The 20871-nt window shown below is 45.7% G+C and overlaps 2 protein-coding genes across 2 annotated transcripts; both read left to right on the top strand.

Annotated features, from left to right (window-relative positions):
* Window positions 1-3352: 3352 nt before the first annotated feature.
* Window positions 3353-10058, top strand: LOC309518450 (uncharacterized protein). Its single transcript, XM_082198788.1, has 5 exons — window positions 3353-3604; window positions 5437-5517; window positions 5839-5957; window positions 7101-7284; window positions 9326-10058. Exons 1-5 carry the CDS (start codon window positions 3512-3514, stop codon window positions 9821-9823), a joined length of 975 nt encoding a protein of 324 aa, XP_082054914.1. The 5' UTR covers window positions 3353-3511; the 3' UTR covers window positions 9824-10058.
* A 3652-nt stretch (window positions 10059-13710) lies between these two features.
* On the top strand, window positions 13711-19228 carry RPS17 (ribosomal protein S17). Its single transcript, XM_082198899.1, has 5 exons — window positions 13711-13850; window positions 15424-15575; window positions 15950-16055; window positions 18618-18683; window positions 19102-19228. Exons 1-5 carry the CDS (start codon window positions 13848-13850, stop codon window positions 19180-19182), a joined length of 408 nt encoding a protein of 135 aa, XP_082055025.1. The 5' UTR covers window positions 13711-13847; the 3' UTR covers window positions 19183-19228.
* Window positions 19229-20871: the final 1643 nt, after the last annotated feature.

Here is a 20871-nt window from a genome sequence, read left to right as displayed (position 1 = left end):
AGAGGTGATAGAAGGTACCTTCAGTCTCTCTACATTTCCAACATTTATTATCGGGCAAATGGTAAATTTTTGCCAGCTTGACTGGAGTCATGTACCACCTGTAAACCATTTTCATAATATTTTCCTTTAAGGCATTACATGCCGTGAATTTAATACCAGTGTTCCATAACCATTCCCAGTCAGCTGACATGATATTGTGCCCAACGTCCTGTGCCCACTTGATCATAACCGATTTAACTGTTTCGTCCTGTGTATTCCATTTCAGCAACAAGTTATACATTCTAGATAAAATCTTAGTATTGGGTTCTAGTAGTTCAGTTTCTAGTTTTGATTTTTCCACCTGGAAGCCAATTTTCCTATCCTGTTTGAAAAACTCCATTATTTGACGGTATTGAAACCAATTTTGTACTTTATGTTTCAGTTTCTCCTGGCTTTGTAGTTTAAACTTATCTCAATCCTGTTCCAAAATTTCCCAATACTTCGGCCATCCGACCTCCATATTGAGTTTCTTCACTGCTTTAGCCTCCACTGGTGAGACCCATCTAGGGGTTTTGTTTTCCAACAAATCTTTATATCTTGTCCAAACATTATATAGTGCTTTCCTAACAATATGATTTTTAAAAGCGCTATTAGCTTTATCATACCATAAATATGCATGCCAACCAAAAGCATTGTTGAAACCCTCCAGATCCAAAATGTCCGTATTCTCGAGGAGCATCCATTCTTTCAGCCAGCAAAAAGCAGCTGCCTCATAGTACAATTTTAAGTCCGGCAGGGCAAAACCCCCTCTTTCTTTTGCATCTGTCAATATTTTAAATTTAATTCTGGGCTTTTTGCCCTGCCAGACAAATTTCGAAATATCTTTCTGCCACCTCTTGAAACATTCCAACTTGTCAAGAATCTGCAAGGTCTGAAACAAAAATAACATTCTAGGCAATACATTCATTTTGATCACAGCAATTCGGCCTAACATTGACAATTTCAAATTTGACCATCTGTCACCCCATTGATCGCCAGGGTTGATTCGGCTGATCTGGCTGGCTAGGCGGGTGTCCCCTTCCTCCCTCACCGCTCCATGTGCGTCCCTCCCGAAGCTGCGCGCTCGGTGGAAGAGGACGACCATCCCAGATAGAAGGAGTGTACCGTTCTTCGGTCAAGGGTATACGATAGCTGCGCTCCCCTGCTAGAACCTCCAAACAAGCATATAAAGAGCATTTAAAAGGAGTGCCTTTGCTCAGAACAAGCCGGACAATTTTTTATTTATAGTTTTAGTAGGGTTTTGTAATATAAAGAAAACAAAGCCATCATCCTAATGCTACTGTTTCATGACATCCTAATTGCTGGCTGCCATGTCAGGATGTGATGGAAGCGTGGTCCCATTTCTGCTTCTGGGGATTACTTAAGAATAGAAGCAGTTTTCCAGGTGACCATAGTGCTTCAAAAGCTGTCAGCAATGTACAAACTGAAGCATATCCAGCTGGCATTCAGCATGCTCCCAGTGCGCAGCAGCTGTGAAAACGGTGAATTCCATGCTGGGAATCGGGGGGGGGGGGATTGAAAATGAAAATAAAACACTCGTAATGTTGCTGTGGAAATCTGGTGTTGACCCCATTTTGAATACTGTGTACAATCCTAGTCACCTCACTTCAAAAGAGATTGAGTATGTTCTGTTAAGAAAAATTCTGTAATTTCCGTAACAGTTCAGAAAGGGGTAGCCAAAATCATCAAGAGTGGAGTAAACCCCCCCTATGAAGAAAGGTGGTAGCACTTGGGGCCTATTGTTATTACTACTACTAAGACTATTATTTATTAAATTTGTATACTGCCATTCCTCCATAGATGTCAGGGCAGTTCACAGCATAGAAATGCAATATAGAAATGCAATATACATAATTAAAAAACCAAAACAATTGCCTCCTCTCCCAACCCCATCCCACAAACACATTTAAAAGGATAGATGATGTTAGCCAAAAGCCTGGTCAAAGAGGAACGTTTTTGCCTGGCACTTGAAAGGTGTATAATGAAGGCGCCAGAGGAACCTCCCTGGGGGGAGAGCATTCCACAGACGGGGAGCCACTGCAGAGAAGGCCCCGTTCTCATGTTGCCACCGTCCGGACCTCTCATGGAGGAGGCACACAAAGAAGGGTCTCACATGGTGATTGGGGGCCTGGGTCAGTTTATATCTGGAGGGGCAGTCCTTGAAGTATTGCAGGCAGTCCTGAGCCATTTAAGGCTTTAAGAGGTTAAAACCACCACATGGAATTGGGCCCGGAAGCAAATTGGCAGCCAGTAGTCGGGCCGGGATCAGTGTAATATGCTCAAGACATCTTGCCTGGCTGCTGAATTCTGCACCAGCTGAAGTTTCCGAACCATCTTCAGAGGCAGCCCCACGTTTACCGTTTTGAGAAAAAGCAAGTACAGTGGTGCCCCGCAAGACGAATGTCTCGCAAGACAGAAAACTCGCTAGACGAAAGTTTTCCGTTTTGGAGGTGCTTTGCAAAACGAATCTCCTATGGGCTTGCTTCGCAAGACGAAAATGTCTTGCGAGTTCCTGCGGGGGTTTTTTCCTCCCCCCCCCTTTTTCTAAGCCGCTAAGCCGCTTATCAGCTGATCCAATAAGCTGATAAGCCGCTAATAGCGCTAATCCTCTAATCCGTCAATGGGCTTGCTTCGCAAGACGAAAAAACCGCTAGACGAAGAGAATCACAGAACGGATTCTTTTCATCTTGCGAGGCACCACTGTAAGAGTTGGCATGATGGAAGTTTATAAAATTCTGCATGGCGTAGAGAAAGTGGATAGAGAAAAGTTTTTGTCTCATAACACTGGTACCTGTGGACAGCTAATGCACCTGAATGTTGGAAGTTAAACTATGGAAGTCATTCCCACAGAAATCGGTGATGGCCACCAACTTGGACAGCCTTTACATAGGATTAGACAAATTCCTGTAGCATAAGGCTAGCTATGAAGACTGCTGGGCCTACATGGTTGGGGGCAGCCTGGGGAGGGCGGGGTATAAATAATTATTATTATTATTATTATTAATGCTTCTCAATACAAGTTGCTGGAAACCCCAGGAAGAGAGAGAGCTCTTGTCCTCTGGTCCTGCTTGTGGGTTACCAACAGACATCTAGCTGGCCAAACCTCTGGGCACTTTAGAACCAGTTAGCTTCATTCAAGGAATTCAAACGCTAAGGCAATGAAGCACAATATAAGAAATAATTTGAATACAATTTAAAATCAACGTTCTTGTTTAAAGGGGACATGCCCTGGACCACCTGAACAAAGCTGGTGGACCAAGCCACCAGCTTGACTTGTCATAAGGCCTATGAAAAAGAAGGCTTGCTCTGTTTTCAGCTGAGGGTTGTGCAGGTGCCATTTGAAGCATCAACTATCCCAGAGAACAGGTGGAGGTTAGGACCCAGTGGAGCTGCCTGTCTCTTTCCCAGCTGGGTCACTCCAGCCATTTGTCTTCAGTGCTGTCAGCAGGTTATACAGGGCTTTGTGTGAGGCATGTACCGAGCCTACCAGCCTCTCCTACCAGCAACCAACAGGTACCTGCAGGAGAAATGGGACAAAGCCAGTTATCAGGAGCACTGCAGGAAGGTACAATATGGACTACAAAAGGGATGTTGTTGGGGTGTCTTATTGAAAGGTAAAGGGACCCCTGACCATTAGGTCCAGTCGTGACCGACTCTCGGGGTTGCGGTGCTCATCTCGCTTTATTGGCCGAGGGAGCCGGCGTACAGCTTCTGGGTCATGTGGCCAGCATGACTAAGCCGCTTCTGGTGAACCAGAGCGGTGCACGGAAACGCCGTTTACCTTCCCGCCAGAGTGGTACCTATTTATCTACTTGCACTTTGACGTGCTTTCGAACTGCTAGGTGGGCAGGAGCAGGGACCAAGCAACGGGAACTCACCCCGTCGCGGGGATTCGAACTGCTGACCTTCTAATCGGCAAGCCCTAGGCTCTGTGGTTTAACCCACAGCGCCACCCGCGTCCCTGGGGTGTCTTATTACAGCTGGCCTATTCCTCACTTGTACCCCCAAAGCAAACTGTAGGGAGTGGGGTGTGGTGGTGGGCAGGTGCACAGGTAAAGACTTTTAAGGAAGAGAACCTGTGGGCACTTGAGATGCTGCTAAGACTACAGCTCCCATCATCCCTCAACATTGGCCATACACACTGGGGGGTTGATGGGAGGTGGTGTCCAACAACATATGGAGAGCCATCTGTTTTAGAGGATACTTTACAGCAGGTGTAAATGTAGAAGAGACATCTCTCTCCTCCCCTTGCAGGAAGGGATGCCTCTTGGAAGTTAGAGCTCTCCATCAGTTATTTACAATAACTTCATTAATATAAAATAATAAAGTGGTTGAAATATGCTGCTCAGTTAATTGGGGACATGTTTTTGTTGTTGTTTAGTTGTTTAGTCGTGTCTGCCTCTTCATGACCCCATGGACCAGAGCACGCCAGGCACTCCTGTCTTCCACTGCCTCCCGCAGTTTGGTCAGACTCATGCTGGTAGCTTTGAGAACACTGTCCAACCATCTCGTCCTCTGTCGTCCCCTTCTCCTTGTGCCTCCATCTTTCCCAGCATCAGGGTCTTTTCCAGGGAGTCTTCTCTTCTCCTGAGGTGGCCAGAGTCTTGGAGCCTCACCTTCAGGATCTGTCCTTCCAGTAAGCACTCAGGGCTGATTTCCTTAATGGATAGGTTTGATCTTCTTGCAGTCCAAGGGACTCTCAAGAGTCTCCTCCAGCACCATAATTCAAAAGCATCAATTCTTCAGCGATCAGCCTTCTTTATGATCCCTTTATGGGGACATGTTTTTCTTGATAATAAAATTATGAAATGTTGCAGCCTTATCATTTTGCTTTCTTCTGTTCCACTTCTCGTTTAGAAATGTCAGAGTGGCTTAAATCACCAGACTCTCACCCTGGGTCTCAGGAAGCTGGACTTGGATGAAAACAATTTCAAATGCCAAAAAACCATCTTCTAAGATGAGCTTTCGAAACTCCTGCGACACTCCCAAGGAATGACTCAAAGGGTGACCTACTCCCCATGCCAGGGTGCAATTAAATAGCCCCAGAATGAGTCATTCGTGGGTTTTGTTGCTGTTTGTACCTAAACACTGCAGGAGAATCCCCAGCAGTTCCAAACAGGACTGGGAGAAGATTCCTGTTTGAAGCCATTCCCTGACAGTTTGGGTTCTGGTTACTTGGCATAACACAGCTTCCTGTCACCCTATCTTTGAGCCTGATTTGCTGACATTATAGATCTGGGTGTCTTGTTAAAATATTTAATTGTAGCCATGTCCAGCTCTTGTGAGCTGTAACAATGCTGTCATCATAACTAAACCGACCGGTCAAAGAAATACAAGAAACAGCGTGAATCCAGATCATTAGCTTCAGATATTTCTGACACTCTCTCAACCTTGCAGGTGGAACTAGCAGTTCCTGTGATCAACACAAAAGCCCCACCTACACCTTTGCATCTTCAGGTGAATTTGAAGAAACTCCAGGTACTGTGGAATGGACTGAACTGGATGCTCAATGTGGGCTTGTTTATGCAGCCACAATTCAGAAGTTTATATCCAAGGGGGTTGGGGATATCCTGGGATAACTGCCCCTTGCAAATGCAAACAAATAATTTCAAGATCTACCAGACATATACCCTTGATGGGGCAATCAGAAATCATGGTATTAGTCTAATGAATGAAAGGTGGTCTTCTGCACTCCAGAACTGAATGCAATTGTTGGGCTCACATATTTTTGGCTCAGCCAAACAAATCTCCAGATGGAAAATTAAATTGCCATCAGCCTCTCATGTTGTGTGTTTTCAGCTGGAAAGAGAGCGCCAAGCTGTTCGGGACCAGGAAAACCGCTCACATTCTGCCAGACTTTGGCATATCAAGCAGTCGCCGGGACGGGTGGACAACTGGAACTTCTATTGCATTCACAGGTCTGTAAGTAGTGGGTTTAAATTAGGCATGGGCAACTAGTGGCCCTCAGACAAGTATTGTGGGTGGGTGGAGGGAAAAGGAAGAGGGAATGGGGTGGGAGAGAGGAGGACGAGGATGAGGACAAGTCTTGCACACCTATAGCCCTGTCTCTGCCCACCATCAGCATGTGGTCCCTGGCAGGTCACCCATGAGAAAATGGAGTCCTTGACAAAAGAAAAAGTTTCCCGAACCCTGGTTTAAACAGTGACTAGGGCAGGTTCAGCAGAGATGCCAGAGAGATCCAAGTCTGATGGTGGGAGGGAAAATACAGTGGTACCTCGGGTTAAGAACTTAATTCGTTCTGGAGGTCCGTCCTTAACCTGAAACTGTTCTTAACCTGAAGCACCACTTTAGCTAATGGGGCCTCCTGCTGCCGCTGTGCCACCAGAGCACGATTTCTGTTCTTGTCCTGAAGCAAAGTTCTTAACCTAAGTTACTATTTCTGGGTTAGCGGAGTCTGTAACTTGAAGCGTCTGTAACCTGAAGTGTCTGTAACCCAAGGTACCACTGTAATGCCAAAGGCATGGGTAGGCAAGCTAAGGCCCAGAGGCCAGATATGGCCCAATTGCCTTCTCAATCCGGCCCACGGACAGTCCGGGAATCAGCGTGTTTTTACATGAGTAGAATGTGTCCTTTTATTTAAGATGCATCTCTGGGTTATTTGTGGGGCATAGGAATTCATTCATATATTTTTTCAAAATATAGCCTGACCCCCACACAAGGTCTGAGGGACAGTGGACCAGCCCCCTGCTGAAAAAGTTTGCTGATCCCTGGCCAAAGGGCACCAATAAGCTATTTCCAGGAAGGGGGTGGAGGCAAATGCAATCTGAATTCAGATCATTTGGGGCTGGCTGTGGCTCAAAGGGGGCCAGGACACGATGCAAGAAACCTAGATCTAGAATAAAGGGTTTCAAGATGGAATGAGGAAGCTGTGGATCTCTGTACGCTTTTGGACTCCAGCTCCCATCATCGCTGGCCATTGGCTATGTTGGCAGGGGCTGATGAGAGTTGGAGTCCTACAAGCTCTGGAGGTCCACAGCTCCTCCTCTCCTTCTTTAAAAGAAGACCACCCCCTCCCCTGTGATCTGCTCTTCCCCGTACAGCTTGAATTGGGGGAAGCGGCAGCGCGATCTTGCACGCATCTACTGGGAGAACCAAGAGCTGGCGAAGCGTCTGGAAGGAAGGAGGTCAGAACTTGCTCAGGAACGCTGGCAGCAAGACTGGCACAAGGAGCAGCTAATCCGTAGCAGCATTGCCCGCTATCCCCGGGAGACAGTGAGCTGCCAGGTAATAAGAGTTGGATTTGCACCGGTCGTGGAAAGTGGAAGGAGGAAAATCCATCTACAGTCCCCTGTAGACTAGGGGCTGCCAACACACCCCTGTGCCCACCAATACTTGTTTATTTATTTTAAGAGTTCTAACCCGCGCTTTCATAAAATATATCAAGGTGGCTTACAACATAAAATGCAGGAAGATCAATCAATAAATATCTGTAAAACACAATTGAAACAGCAATGAAACAGCAATAGATTAAAAATAAAAAATACGAATTGTGAAGACCTGCCTAAAACAATTCAGCTTTATAAGGCAGGGGCATTTCCTGCCTAACCTCTACAGGTAGTGAGTTTCACAGGGCAGGGGCTGCCATGCTAAAGGCTTGGTCCCTAGTGAAGGCCAGCCGAAACTCAGGGTTGCGGGGAATCACCCGAATTGCCCCATCAGAGGATCCCAATGATCAAGGTTGTGTATTAGCGATGTAGATCTTGGATTTTCTCCCCCAACTCTTATGGCCAGTGTGCTTTTTATTACTATAAATAACACATATCAGATTGAAATGGTTGCCCCACCCCAGAATGTAAGATTAGAAGAAGACCGAGCTAATGTTTCAATTTCATTTTTAGTTCTATTTATGCTGGTCTGCGGCCATCTTAAAAATTTCCTTGATTTGATTTCTGCACCCCTGCATTACTCCATTACAAACTAGGAGTTCACCATCACAGTGACATTAATGTATGGTAAAAGAAATAAATAAATGAAATAATTGTCCAGTAGCACCTTAGAGACTAACTAAGTTTGTTCTGGGTATAAGCTTTTGTGTGCGTGCACACTTCTTCAGATACGATACCTGAATCTATGAATTTAAAGGTGAGTTAAAAGTATATTAAGGGTGGGGTAACTTAATATACATTATTAGGCAATGTGTAAACATCTACAGCAAGAGAACACGCCACTTATGTTTTTGTCTTAGTGCCAATGTGGCAATGCTCTCATTATGGGATACTCCAGTTCTGGGTCCTGAAAAGATACACACATATGTACCGTATTTTTCGCCCTATAGGACGCACTTTCCCCCCTCCAAAAATGAAGGGGAAATGTGTGTGCGTCCTATGGGGTGAATGCAGGCTTTTGCTGAAGCCTGGAGAGCGAGAGGGGTCGGTGCACACCGACCCCTCTTGCTCTCCAGGCTTCAGGAAGCTCTGCGCAACCCTCAGGAGACTGGCTCCGAGGGTTGCGCAGAGCTGCCTGCAGTCCCCGGCTCTGCGCAGCTCTGTGCGGCCACCGGGAGCCGGGCGCGAAGTCCCGCCCCGCTCCCGGTGGCCGCGCAGAGCTGCCTGCAGTCCCGGGATCAGCGCACTTCTCCCCATAGCCAGCCCCACAAGCTCGGGGGACAGCGGGGAGGCAGAGCGCGCCTTCCCGCTGTTCCCCGACCTGGTTCTTCCAGCCCCGCACCTGGGGGGGAAATAAAAAAAAATTCTTTATTTCCCCCCCAAAAAACTAGGTGCATCCTATGGGCCGGAGCGTCCTATGGGGCGCAAAATACGGTACTTTGAGTAGTCTCAGAACAGAAGTTGGCTGTTGAACTCATAATCAACCTTTACTAAATAGCAAAACCAAATAGTAAATTAATAATGTCACAGCAGCAATTAAATGGCAGGAGTGGGAAGGTATAATTAACAGGATCACTGCACCTCGTTCTTTATCATACTGACATACCATTCATTTTCAATCAGTTATTTATTATGATTAAGTTAGATACTGCTTTGGTGCAAAAAGGGCTCTGTTCCCTGTATGGCTGTGGTGGGAGTGCCCCAAAAGTGGATGGATGGGACCAAAGTGTGCTTAGAGCTGGCAATTAATTGGCAGAGCAGAGCTGAATAATGCAACTCTGAAGTTACAGTAAAACTTTGACAGCAACACACTGCTCTTCCTCACCACCAAGTGAGGACGGTGACGGTGAAAACTTCAGTCCATTTATAAAACTAGCCCACCGTTTCTGTCTCATCTGCACGCCTAAGAAGTGCCTAACCATCAGCATTGTGTTTCCCAGGCAAGGAATGGGAGAAGGAGGCAGGCATGCCAGAACAACCATATTCCCCTTTCAGCCTCTGGCAGGAGAAACCCCAGCATAAACCCCAGCAGGACCTGTGAACCTTTCAGCAGCAAGAATCACAGCAGAATGGGCAAGAGCTTTTGGGGAAGTGAGAGTGAGTCCACCCAAGAAGAGGAGATAACAACCACCAAATGCTCACCTTCCTCTTTGGGAAAAAGAGATCTGGCCGGGCAACTCAGCAAAGAGACTTCTCTGCTGGCCAAGATTGCATCTGGAGGCTTCTGCCCCAGGCATGCTGATGGTTCGTTGGTCAGGACAGATTTGGCAGGGGGAGGTGCTCTTGAAAAGGCCAGAGGTGAAGCAATGATGATCAGCAGCAAACCTCACACCTCTGTATGCTTAAGGGGGAACCTTGGACCTTTGGAGACCAGCCTGATGGCTGCTTCAGGGAACATGGAGAAGAAGGCAGCATTTTCATCCACTAAAAACATTTAACCTTGCTGTAGAAGGACTGGGAGGGCTCCCTCGTTTGAAGGGAAAGCCACCCTCTGGGTGTCAGTGCCTGTCGAGTGTCTATAAGCCACCACTCGGGAAATCTCCTGAGTGGTGTTGCGGTACATCAGGTGAGATACTGAGCAGATTCTCCATCTCCTCTGCAAAGCTTTGACGAAATTCTTTGGCCAAGGTGCATGAAAGCACCTCTGGCCTGCTGCTCAGTGACAGCGCATGTGCTTTGCATCCGGAAGGTTCCCAGTTAAGTCCATGATATTGTGATAGGAATTTTGAGGTCTTAGATATATGGTAATGTTCATAACCGCACGTACATAGATCACCACAGAAAGACCGACCTGAAGCCATTTTGATTCCTAAACTGAGCAAATGTTTTCTCTGCAAGGTCAAAGTGGAAAAGCCACCCCATTGTCTTTCCTTCACAAATCCTGTCTTAAGGGTATGTCTGTGTTTGAATAGGGTGTGAGCCTGTGACCTGGCCCAGGAACTAAGTACAGTGGTGCCTCGCAAGACGAAATTAATTCGTTCCGCGAGTTTTTTCGTCTAGCGAATTTTTTGTCTTGCGAAGCACGGTGTTGGAAAAGTTTTGGAAAAGCTTCAAAAATTGCCAAAAACCTCAAAAAAGGCTACCACACCGTGTTCTATGAGTTGCTCCTCGAAGTCAAGTCGCAACTGTATTAACGGTGTTAAGAAAAAGGAAACAAACTTGCAAAAAACGCAAGACGTTTTCGTCTTGTGAAGCAAGCCCATAGGGAAATTCGTCTTGCGAAGCAGCTCAAAAACCGCAAAACCCTTTCGTCTAGCGAGTTTTTCGTCTTGCGAGGCATTCGTCTTGCGGGGCACCACTGTATTTATCACTACAAAAGAATGGCCAGGCAATCCAAACAAGTAACCTGCCAGACAGGAGATAAACAACAACAGGAGAAAAACAATATTCAAATTTCTGTTTTAGACCGCCTTTTTTGTGATGTAGGTATGATGTATCTGAGGGGTGGTCTTAGATTACACCCCTTCTGTGATTTATGTATGATGTTTCTGGGGGTGGTCTTGATCTACAGGGTGGCAATTTCAAGTCTTTATAAGGCCTTGCACGCCATTTTTCTAGGTCCCTCCTCTCTCCTGCGTGTGAGGGGAGCACCCTGTTGCAACAGATCAATAAAGAGCAAGCTTACTAGCTGCTTTGCTTCACAATATTCTCTGGTTGGCCTCTGTTATTTTCTCCTACCAATAGGAACCTATGTAAGGACTCTATATGGGCTCTTGGATACCCCATAAGGGAAAAGGGCAATTTTTTGTTTACAACAATATCTTCCATTGAAAGGTGATGGAAAAACCCCTTCTCTTACGATGACCCTGGAAAGCCTCTACAGGTCAGACTAAACAATACTTCACTAAATCAGAAAGTAGTGTGGCCAAGTATAAAGCAGCTTCCATGTGCCCTTCATGGCCTCCAGATATCAAATACAGCTGGACATATGAATGTGCCCAGCTCCTAATATCCGCTTCAGAGGCTCTTCTGTCTGTCAGCAATATAAATTAGGTTGGCCGATAGCAGGTCAGGGCCTTCTGGGTGGTGGCACCTGCAGAGTTGTGTGGCATCCTTCCCAAGGAATTCAGTCAAGTCAACCTCTCTTGCAATCTTTAGATGTGGAGTAACTACTTTATTTCTCATCTTACATTGACTGTGTTTTGCATTTTAATCATGCATGTTTGTGGTGGGTTTGTTTTTTTGTTTTGTCTTTTTGGTGACTTTATTGTTATTGTGAGCCACCTTGGAAGAATTTTATTCTTAAAGATGGAATGGTTGATTGAATAAATAAAAAGTCTAATGGTTTAACATCATTGCTACAGCCTATGGCCAAAAGAATCAAGTTAGGGGGAAATAATTTACAAAAAATGTTTTGGACATCCACTGCCCAGCAGTAGGGTTAGAAGAACAACGGAACTCTTTTTGCCCTGAAAAAGAAGCCTTTCTTTATTTTGTTTTAAATAAAATTTTATTTATTATTTATTTGCTCCACAGAGCTCAAGGTTCTCCCTCCTCCAGACCCTCTTTCCCAGGTAGGTCCCTGATTTAGAGAAGCTGTCCCGGGTTATGATTTGATCCTGGAATGCCCCACTTTTCTTCAGAATGCCCGTATTTTCATTGGAGAAATGATGGAGGGTATGCTCCTCATTTTATCTAGGTAGGCTAGGTAGTGATTGGCTGAAGATCATCCAGTGAGCTTTCTCTGTGAATGGGGATTTTAACCCTTTCCTTCCAGGTGCTAATCAAACACCCTAACCCCTATACCACACTAACATGTTTTAGTGGTGCTTTATAGAATTGTGCATATATATATAAAGATTTTGTGAATCTAAGTTTGACCTCATTAAGGGGCAGTATTTCAAAATGAGTAGAAAAAAGCACTGTGTATTTGTGTGTGCACGCACACACACACTGGTTTGAAATTGTTTTTAAAATATATATTTTTATGTACTGCCCAGAGAACAAGAGTAACTGGGCTGATACTGATAAACCGAGTGACTAATTAACTGAATAAACTAATTGTCTTGTCAAGACTGTAAAGGGCCACAGATTTTAGATTTTATTGCAAGGCTTTGAAATAACCCTGTACTCCTAAAACTGAAATTATGTTAGATGGGGATGATTTGCCACTCCCTCTCCCGCCCCCCATTGGGCTCCTGTTCATTTAAATGTCTCCTGACAACCAAATTGTCAGGAGGTGGAGATGCATTCAACAGCTAAAGAGAGGCAGTAAATCTATTAGGTAAAGGTAAAGGTACCCCTGCCCGAACGGGCCAGTCTTGACAGACTCTGGGGTTTGTGCGCCCATCTCACATCTATTGGCCGGGGGCCAGCGCTGTCCGCAGACACTTCCGGGTCACGTGGCCAGCGTGACAACGCTGCTCTGGCGAGCCAGAGCCGCACACGGAACGCCGTTTACCTTCCCGCTGGTAAGCGGTACCTATTTATCTACTTGCCCCCGGGGGTGCTTTCGAACTGCTAGGTGGGCAGGCGCTGGGACCGAGCAGCGGGAGCGCACCCTGCCGCGGGGATTCGAACCGCCGACCTTTCGATCGGCAAGCCCTAGGCGCTGAGGCTTTAGCCCACAGCGCCACCCGCGTCCCTACAGTAAATCTATTAAGGGGCAGTTAAAACAGCACTGGGAGACGTGCAGCTCTCCAGATGGAGTGAAGACTGCAACTCCCACCAGTCCTAACAATTGACTGTGCTTGCTGGGACTGATGGGAGTTGTAGTTCATCTGCAGTCTGGGCCGACTCATCCATGAGGCAAGGCGAGGTAACTGCCTCAGGTGGCAGGATCCACAGGGGCAAGCATGATCCCGATGTGTATCTTTATCCCCCCCCCCGCTCCTGTTGTAGATCTTCAAGCACCCCTTCTTCCCTGGCAGCTGAGGGGAGCTATTTTAGGGTTCGCTTGAGGTGCAAAAATGCCTTGGGCGGGCTCTGCCTGGAGTAAACTCATCCATTTGCCAGTGCCCACAGTAGTACAAGTGTGTCTGGTTGGTGGTTCGAGCCCACCCAGGGACGGCTGTGGGCAGAATTCCTGCATTGCAGGGGGGTTGGACTAGATGACCCCGGGGTGTCCCATGATTCGCTGATTAAGCGAGAAACGGACCTTTCTGGAGGGAATACCAGCGCGGGAGAAAGGCGGCTTATAAATATCTTAAGTAATAAATGAAATCGGATAACAGCCAGCAATTTCAAGTACGGCAACGCAAAGCGGGAATTTAATCTGAATGGATTCCTACGATTTCAGTCACCTTCGTCCACCATGAGCCGGAAGTGAAGGTTTGCTGCAAAACGCCCCGAGCCTCTCTCCCTCTATATCACGCCGGCCTGTAAAAAAGCTCCCTCCGTGCCGCTAGGCGGCGCTGGGGAGACGCGCGACGTCGTTTTCCTTGGCTGGTCCTTCTAGCCCCCAGCGCTTTATAGCTCTCTTCCCGGCATGCTTTGCCCTCTTTTGGACCGGCCGCCGTCGACATGGTGAGCAGGAGGGCGGCGGAATCCGAAGCCATCCGCCGCCGGGGGGCCATTGGGAAGGGAATGCGGGGTGGAACTAGCACCGGCGGAGGGGGCTGCAGGTCGCCCGGTCGGTAGTCCAGAGGCTAAGCCCCCACTTCTTGTCCCTGCGGGCTGAACCCGACTTGGGGGGTGGGGGTGCCCTGTTTCTTCCGGTATAGAGATGGCTGCATTCCTTGAGTGAAGGCTCCAAGGCCGTAGTTAGGCCGGCCAGGCCTTGCATGCATTTGGGGGGGGTGCGGGGCGGCGGCTGGGAGATCCAGTGGGAGATCGGGTTCTGTCATGGCGGCGGAGGCGATCTGTGCAGCCTTTTCGTAGGCCGCTGTTCACTCGTGATGGGAGAGAAGGGGAAAGGAAGGATTGGGAAGGAGCCGAGCATAGGGCGGCCGCCTTCTCTTTCCGGACCTTGGGGCGCCCTGATCCCCGAGTATCTGTCAGACGGTGAGAAGTCCGGCAGAATCAAGTTTCCCTTTGGCGTGATGGGGCAGCATGTGCATATTCTTGTTCAGCAATGCATCTGGATACCAGGGAAAGGTTCCAGAGGATTTTAGGCTTACGATTCAGGTATAAGAGAAAAGGTGTCTGGAGTATGTCTCTTAAATATGGTATTCTCACCTCAAGTCTTCCTCGACCTTAGCTGCCCATTAAAAATTCTGTTGAAAGGTAGTTCACCCTGGCTCTTCCCCTTGCCAAAGCGCCTAAGGTTTGTTCACTCTTTCATTTGGATGCGACCCACCTGGATTTGTGGACAATTTAAAGCTGGGCAAGGACTTTCCTGCAGCTAGCTTGGGGCCCTTTCCCTGCTGTGCCTGGGGTTAGTGGTGCTTTTTTATGTTTTCTGGCCATGCATGGGTAGTGCTGACCCTTTGCTGTATGAGTTACTGAAGCTGCCCCCAAGTTTAGAAGCTTCTGTCTCGTCTTTGGCAAACCATGGCCTAAGCAGTGACACAAGTCATAGTGTTTGTATGTAGCACAGTGCAACACATGCCAGGCAAACAATCTTCCCTTCTATTTAATAACAGTCATTAACTATTAAATGCAGTTGCACGAACTCCTGACAGAAGTTGTGTTTAAACATCAGTCAAAAAGTTGTGAATGTGCAGCCTTAGCATGTTGTTCTTAAGTCCCGCGTCCTCTCCAGGTGTTTTGGATTGCAACTCCCATGATCTCTGGTGTTTGGCCATGCTGACTGGAGCTGATTGATGGATGTTGTAGCCAAAAACATCTGAGAGCCCCAGGTTGGGAAAGACTGCCTCAAAGGGACTGTTTCTACCAATGTCACCTTTTCTGAACCCTTTTGAGATAAGGCTGCACATGTCTGCCACCTTGCCACTGCTCCCTATTTGTTTCCAGTGCACCATGTTCTGGACCTGAGTGTTTCAATAGTAGGGCCATTGAGAGGGAAGCTGCCTGGGGATTCTTCCACTCTTTACAAAAGGCTAGGCTGAAGATTTTAAGCCCCTTGCAAAATTTATTGTGTAGTCATTCTGTTGCATCTTGCTGATTTTGTGTTTTTTTTGTCCTTTGACTCTCCCAGGGACGAGTGCGCACAAAGACGGTGAAAAAGGCCGCCCGGGTCATAATTGAAAAATACTATACCCGTCTTGGGAATGACTTCCACACAAACAAGCGAGTATGTGAGGAGATCGCCATCATCCCTAGCAAAAAGCTGCGCAATAAAGTTGCTGGGTAGGTTGTTTGGTTCTGATCTGCTAGCACATGCTAGGTGACACCATGGGAATATTACAGCCAACTGCTCTGGGGAGGTTCCAGTGAGCCAAACACCTTTCTTAACAACCTGCATCGAAAGTGATTTTGGCCTTGTTTGTGGCCTGGTCATTGATAGTGCAGGAAGAGAATTCTTGATAGCATTTCCCGTGTTTGGAGGGTTAATTCTCATCCCTATCAAACCCTGAGCTTCTCAGACACTCCTGTGGGCTTCTTAATTAACCAGAAGGTTAGAATGGGTGGAAGATTTATTTCTTGTGTGTGTGTTTAGTTTTACCTTAATGGGACTTGAGGGAATCACAGTCAAACTTAATCAGACACCCCTCTCTTTGCAGGTATGTTACCCATTTGATGAAACGCATTCAAAGAGGACCAGTTAGGGGCATCTCCATCAAACTGCAGGAAGAGGAAAGAGAAAGAAGAGACAACTATGTCCCTGAGGTAGGTTTTGAAAGCTCAGATGAGTTACTTGTGGTGCATAGATTCTCAACTCTTCAGATAGCAAGGAATCTATTGCCTCTCCTTATTTTTTGCATGCTTTGAGAAGTTGCATGTATTCTTTTGACATTCTTGGTCCAGCACACTTGGCGTACTGTACGTGTTTGCTAAGAAATGCAGCATTCACCTAGGTGGCCTTACTGCTAACTCAACTTCTATCTCCCAGTGTTGTAACAGTGAACAAATCAGGTCACAGGTGAAGGTAATGCTGAAAGCCAGTTAGGAATGCCTCAAAAGGGTGATGGACACTAGGATATGGCATACTTGGATATGAAACTAGCATTGCATATTGTTGTTTGAGTTGGTCCTTGAGAATTGGACACATTTAGGTAAGAGTATAGACCCTAGTCTAATAAAGGCTGTCTGTAATCTTATGTAACACAAAGTTCCTACCATTTTCTCAGTGCTGTACTTACATTATTAGCTGAGACAGTCCCTGTCCACAGGCCCATAGTTAATACAAATGTTACAAAAGGAACGGAGAGGGAAGAGGAAAGCAAGCCTCAGAACAGTTGCAGCTAGGATATGCTGTGCTTGTTCACTGACACGGAGAAGGACTGACAAACCTGCATCGAAAGTGATTGTGGCCTGTTGCTTGTGGCCTGATCATTGATACTGCAGGCAGAGAATTCCTGAAAGCATTTCCCGTGTTTGGGGGGCTTCTTTCCATCCCTTCCAAACCCTGAGCTTTTCAGACAATTTTTGTGTGTGCTTAATACAGTAGTGTGGTGTTCACTGCTTGAGACTTCTCAAATGCTGTGTTTTTTTGTATTATTTTTTTTAACGCCTCTTAGTAATAAGGGGCAGTTTTGCTAGACTCTTATCTACCTGTGTCATGACAAAAACCTTACTCCTGATTTTCAAAACTAGTGACTGGTAATCTCTTTGCAGAGAAACATCAGAGCAAAACAGCTTAGGTACACAACCACTCAGTAAAACACTCCATTTCTTTTCTAATAACTTTCAATGTCAGTGTCTCTTCTGACTGCTTGTAGCCAAATTCTAGGCCAGAACCCTAGTTGACTAGGACTGAATACAGACTGCCATTTCACTTTTGTTTAGGCACTACCCATCTGATTGATGTGGATTTTCACTTAAGCTGCATAGGAGGAATGGGCTAGTTTCTCCCTTGCTCTGCATTGGCATTGGTTGGCTTTCTTATGAGTGTTTGTAGGAACAAGACCAAGGGCCTTTTTGTTCATTCACAACTTGCCTTTTCACAGTTTAAAGCAGCATATTTATTGATCCTATTGAGAGTAGCCACTACAAGCAATACAATACAAGCCTTGTTAAAAATGTAGCATGAAGAAGTATTATCAGACGTTTACCATTGTTCTGGCTAAAAAAGCAAGATCCAAGAAGCCTGTAATCGACAGACCTTTGGTACTTTTGGAATGAATCAAGACGGGGGTCACTTCCTGGAGACTTAGTGTTGTTTCTGATGGATTATCCACCTAGTTAGGATACCACTGGTATGACTTCTAGGATGCAGTTGGGAAAGTGAAATGTGAGGAGTGCCTGGTGCATGTTTCCTGTCCAGTAATTTGCTTCCATGTACTGAAGATTGCTGTTCTCACACTGGCTCCTCTGTTCATGTAAAATCATGTTGTTTCAAATGTGTCATTGCCCGATGTTTCTAATTAGTATTTTGGTAAATATAAGCCTAGATTGTTAAACCTTGAGCAGTTGTCATGGGTGATCCTTGTGTATGCTTGGTAGACCAAGAATCTGGGTACTTAATGGAACAATAGAAATAGCCCTTCAGGTTACTTTGATGAACTATGAAATACTTTCCCAGTTGCCATACTCTGGGGTGTGTTTGTGTGTGTTGGCCAAGTGCTGTCTCCTGTCACTTCCCTTTCCTGATCTATTCTTAGAGCTCTGTAGCTGCTAGTGATAGGCTTTTGTCAAGAAGATTCTGCTCCTTTTAGGCATTTTCATTTTCTTCTGAAAGTTGCAGAAGATAGTGCAAGGCAGCCCAAATCTTGAAGTTTTGACTGTAGTCCATCTAATTTGGTACTGCTGGCATGCTATACATGAATTTATCTGCTTACAACCTTTGTTGGTGTCACAATGCACTTAATGATCGGTAACTGTACATAGGTGGAGGGAAATTGTCACATATATGTTACAATCCTAAAATGTGTTCCCTTAGTAAGTTAAGGGATTAGTGTGACTGATGGCACCAGAATGAAAACTTTGACTGTAAAGTTGGGAGATGATTGTACAGCGCCCATTCCCATACCAGAGAAATCCACTCCAGTGTCATATTCGTGGACTGGTGTATATTTTGATATTGCTATTGGCACACTATTTTGGGGTGCTCCTCCTCCATTTTTTCTTTTAAGCCAGTCATTAGTAGTGGCCTCAAGCAGACTATGGAACCATTGTCTGGTATAATGTTTGCATCACATACATGTGCTGTGTTGTCCTGGTGTTAGTTGTGTTTATAGTCTGTTGACCACTATTTAAACCAAATCTAACCTCTATCTCTTTCCCCATCAGGTCTCTGCCCTGGATCAGGAGATCATTGAAGTGGACCCTGATACCAAGGAGATGTTGAAGCTCCTGGTGAGTGGGGCAAGGGGATTGGCACAGTTCCCAATAGGAACTGCTCTTCTAATGGTCAGCTAGCTACTTCTTGAGACTCACTGTCAATGCAATGTGTGTGTTTTTTAGTACCAAGAGTCACACTGCCAGGCAGCAGTATTCAAAGTACTCTTGGGGGCATTTTTCTTGAATGCTGCAGTGTTAAATGATCATTGGATCTTGTTGGCTAAGCCAGACTGCTTGGGGGATCATTATTGTGTTCTTCACAAATACAAAGTGCTGTCGTTTATTGTGCCAGTTTTGTGCACCTTTTAAGATAGTCTCAAAAGTTAAACGACATTATTCCTGCAGCTAGTCAGGATAAGGGAATGTCGTCTTCATTTATCAACACTGAAATCTGTGTCTTTGCTAAGTGTTCCCTGTTCTCTGTTTCTTCCAGGACTTCGGCAGCCTATCCAACCTGCAGGTCACACAGCCTACTGTAGGGATGAACTTCAAAACCCCAAGAGGCGCCATCTGAAGCCATTGTCAAATTTTCACTTTTAAAATAAATATATAGAAACAAAGCCATGACTTTTGTTCTTGTGTGTCACATTTGCATCATCTAAGTTTGATACAATACTGTGTGGAGGGGCTCTGCTGTGGACATTCTTAACCCAGGCCAAGATCTGGCTTACGGGGGCCCATGAGAAGAGGGGTTTTCATGCACAAACTAAGCACACAGTTGTGCTGTATGTAGCTGGATTGACTATGAGCGGCATTTAGGAAGGTGAATGTGCAATGTCACTTGAAAAATGCTTCCCCCTTAAATTAGTGGAGGATCAGATCAGAGATTACTACATACCCAGAACAGTGGTATATGGTGTGTCCCATTCTGTGAGAGAAACCGAGAACCCAGTTTTGTGTTACAGAAAAAAGCCAAAAAGTGTTCTGTAGTGTCAAAACAGAGGAGGCTCATTGGTACCACTGGACTTGCAGCTGAATCTTGAAGGCTTTATGTAACGTAAGAACTACCTTGATAGAGAAAGGGTAGAAGGTTCACAAGCTGATCAGTCAAGACATGTCCCAGTTGCTTTTGTCTTGGACCAGTGGTAAACCTTGTGGGAGGCAGTTCCCTGTGTTCATTGTAGCTTTGCCAAATGTATGTGTTCATTGTACCAGTGCTGGGGGGCTTTTGGTTCTCCAGATGTTGGATTCAAATTCTCATCAGCCCCAGCATGCACAATCCAAGGGATGATGGAACAGAATTCTGTAAGGCCAATGGTAGGCTGCTTTGTGAATGCTCACATTAAAAGGCAAAATATATGTAACTCAATAAGTATTTGGAGAACTGCAGCTTGGGTGTGTGTGTAGAAATTTATGTTTTGCATGGACAATGCTCGGAGAGTTACCTTAAAAGCCTTCACTGGTCAGGATCTTATCCCAAGTGATTTATTGAAAAAATTAAGGAGAAGACAAATCAAGCATCTGAGATGTACTAAAGAATACAAGCAGATGACACACTTGAAGATGAGATTACAGTGGTATCTCTGGTTACAAACGCTTTGGGTTACGAACTCTGCTAACCCAGAAGTAGCTGCTCTGGGTTGCCCCAGAATGAGAACGGAAACAGTGTGCCCGCGGCAGCGGGAGGCCCCATTAGCCAAAGTGCGCCTCGGGTTAAGAACAGACCTCCGGAACACATTTAAGTTCATAACCCAAGGTACCACTGATTGACTAGAGTGGTAAAAATACAGAATATGAGTAATTTTCAAGCAACATTTTGTAAGTTTTCAGCTCTACACAGATCTGTGTATTTTTATATATGTTACATGTAACTAATCCTTAACTGATAAAATCTGTTCCATTCCCCCTGGACACACTTGCCTGTCACTTGTTCAATGATCTCCCATCATTCCCAACCTTTCCTACTATACTTCTGATGTAATGCTACAGTTTTAACATTTTGTGTTGGTGTCTAATCACTGTTAGCATTTTTTGTTATATGGAACTGTGAAATAAAAATGTTTTAGGAAATAAAAATAACCCTGCTAATCTTGTAAACGGATATGATCATCTACCAGAGAAAGTAAGAGGGAGATTTACCAGGAATGGCCATGATCCCACTGTTCTCCATCATTTGCATCTGCAGAGCTCTCTACTAAGAACCCAAGCACAGCCTGTTCCTGCTTAGTGAAATATAATACACCAGCCTCTGCAAAGGTCAACA

The sequence above is a fragment of the Podarcis vaucheri genome (genome assembly GCF_965113315.1).
Source record: "Podarcis vaucheri genome assembly, chromosome: 14".
Classification (NCBI taxonomy): domain Eukaryota; kingdom Metazoa; phylum Chordata; class Lepidosauria; order Squamata; family Lacertidae; genus Podarcis; species Podarcis vaucheri.
The sequence above is the reverse complement of the archived record's forward strand: the minus strand, read 5'-3'. Positions and strand labels throughout refer to the sequence as shown.

Excerpts from the sequence above, each read along its gene's own strand:
- RPS17 (XM_082198899.1), top strand. Across the intron at positions 15,576-15,949 it reads CTGCGCAATAAAGTTGCTGG|GTATGTTACCCATTTGATGA; the intron begins GTAGGTTGTTTG and ends CTCTCTTTGCAG. Across the intron at positions 18,684-19,101 it reads AGGAGATGTTGAAGCTCCTG|GACTTCGGCAGCCTATCCAA; the intron begins GTGAGTGGGGCA and ends TGTTTCTTCCAG.
- LOC309518450 (XM_082198788.1), top strand. The coding sequence starts at position 3,512 with ATGTACCGAGCCTACCAGCCTCTCCTACCAGCAACCAACAGGTACCTG. Across the intron at positions 3,605-5,436 it reads ATCAGGAGCACTGCAGGAAG|GTGGAACTAGCAGTTCCTGT; the intron begins GTACAATATGGA and ends TCAACCTTGCAG. Across the intron at positions 5,958-7,100 it reads AACTTCTATTGCATTCACAG|CTTGAATTGGGGGAAGCGGC; the intron begins GTCTGTAAGTAG and ends TTCCCCGTACAG.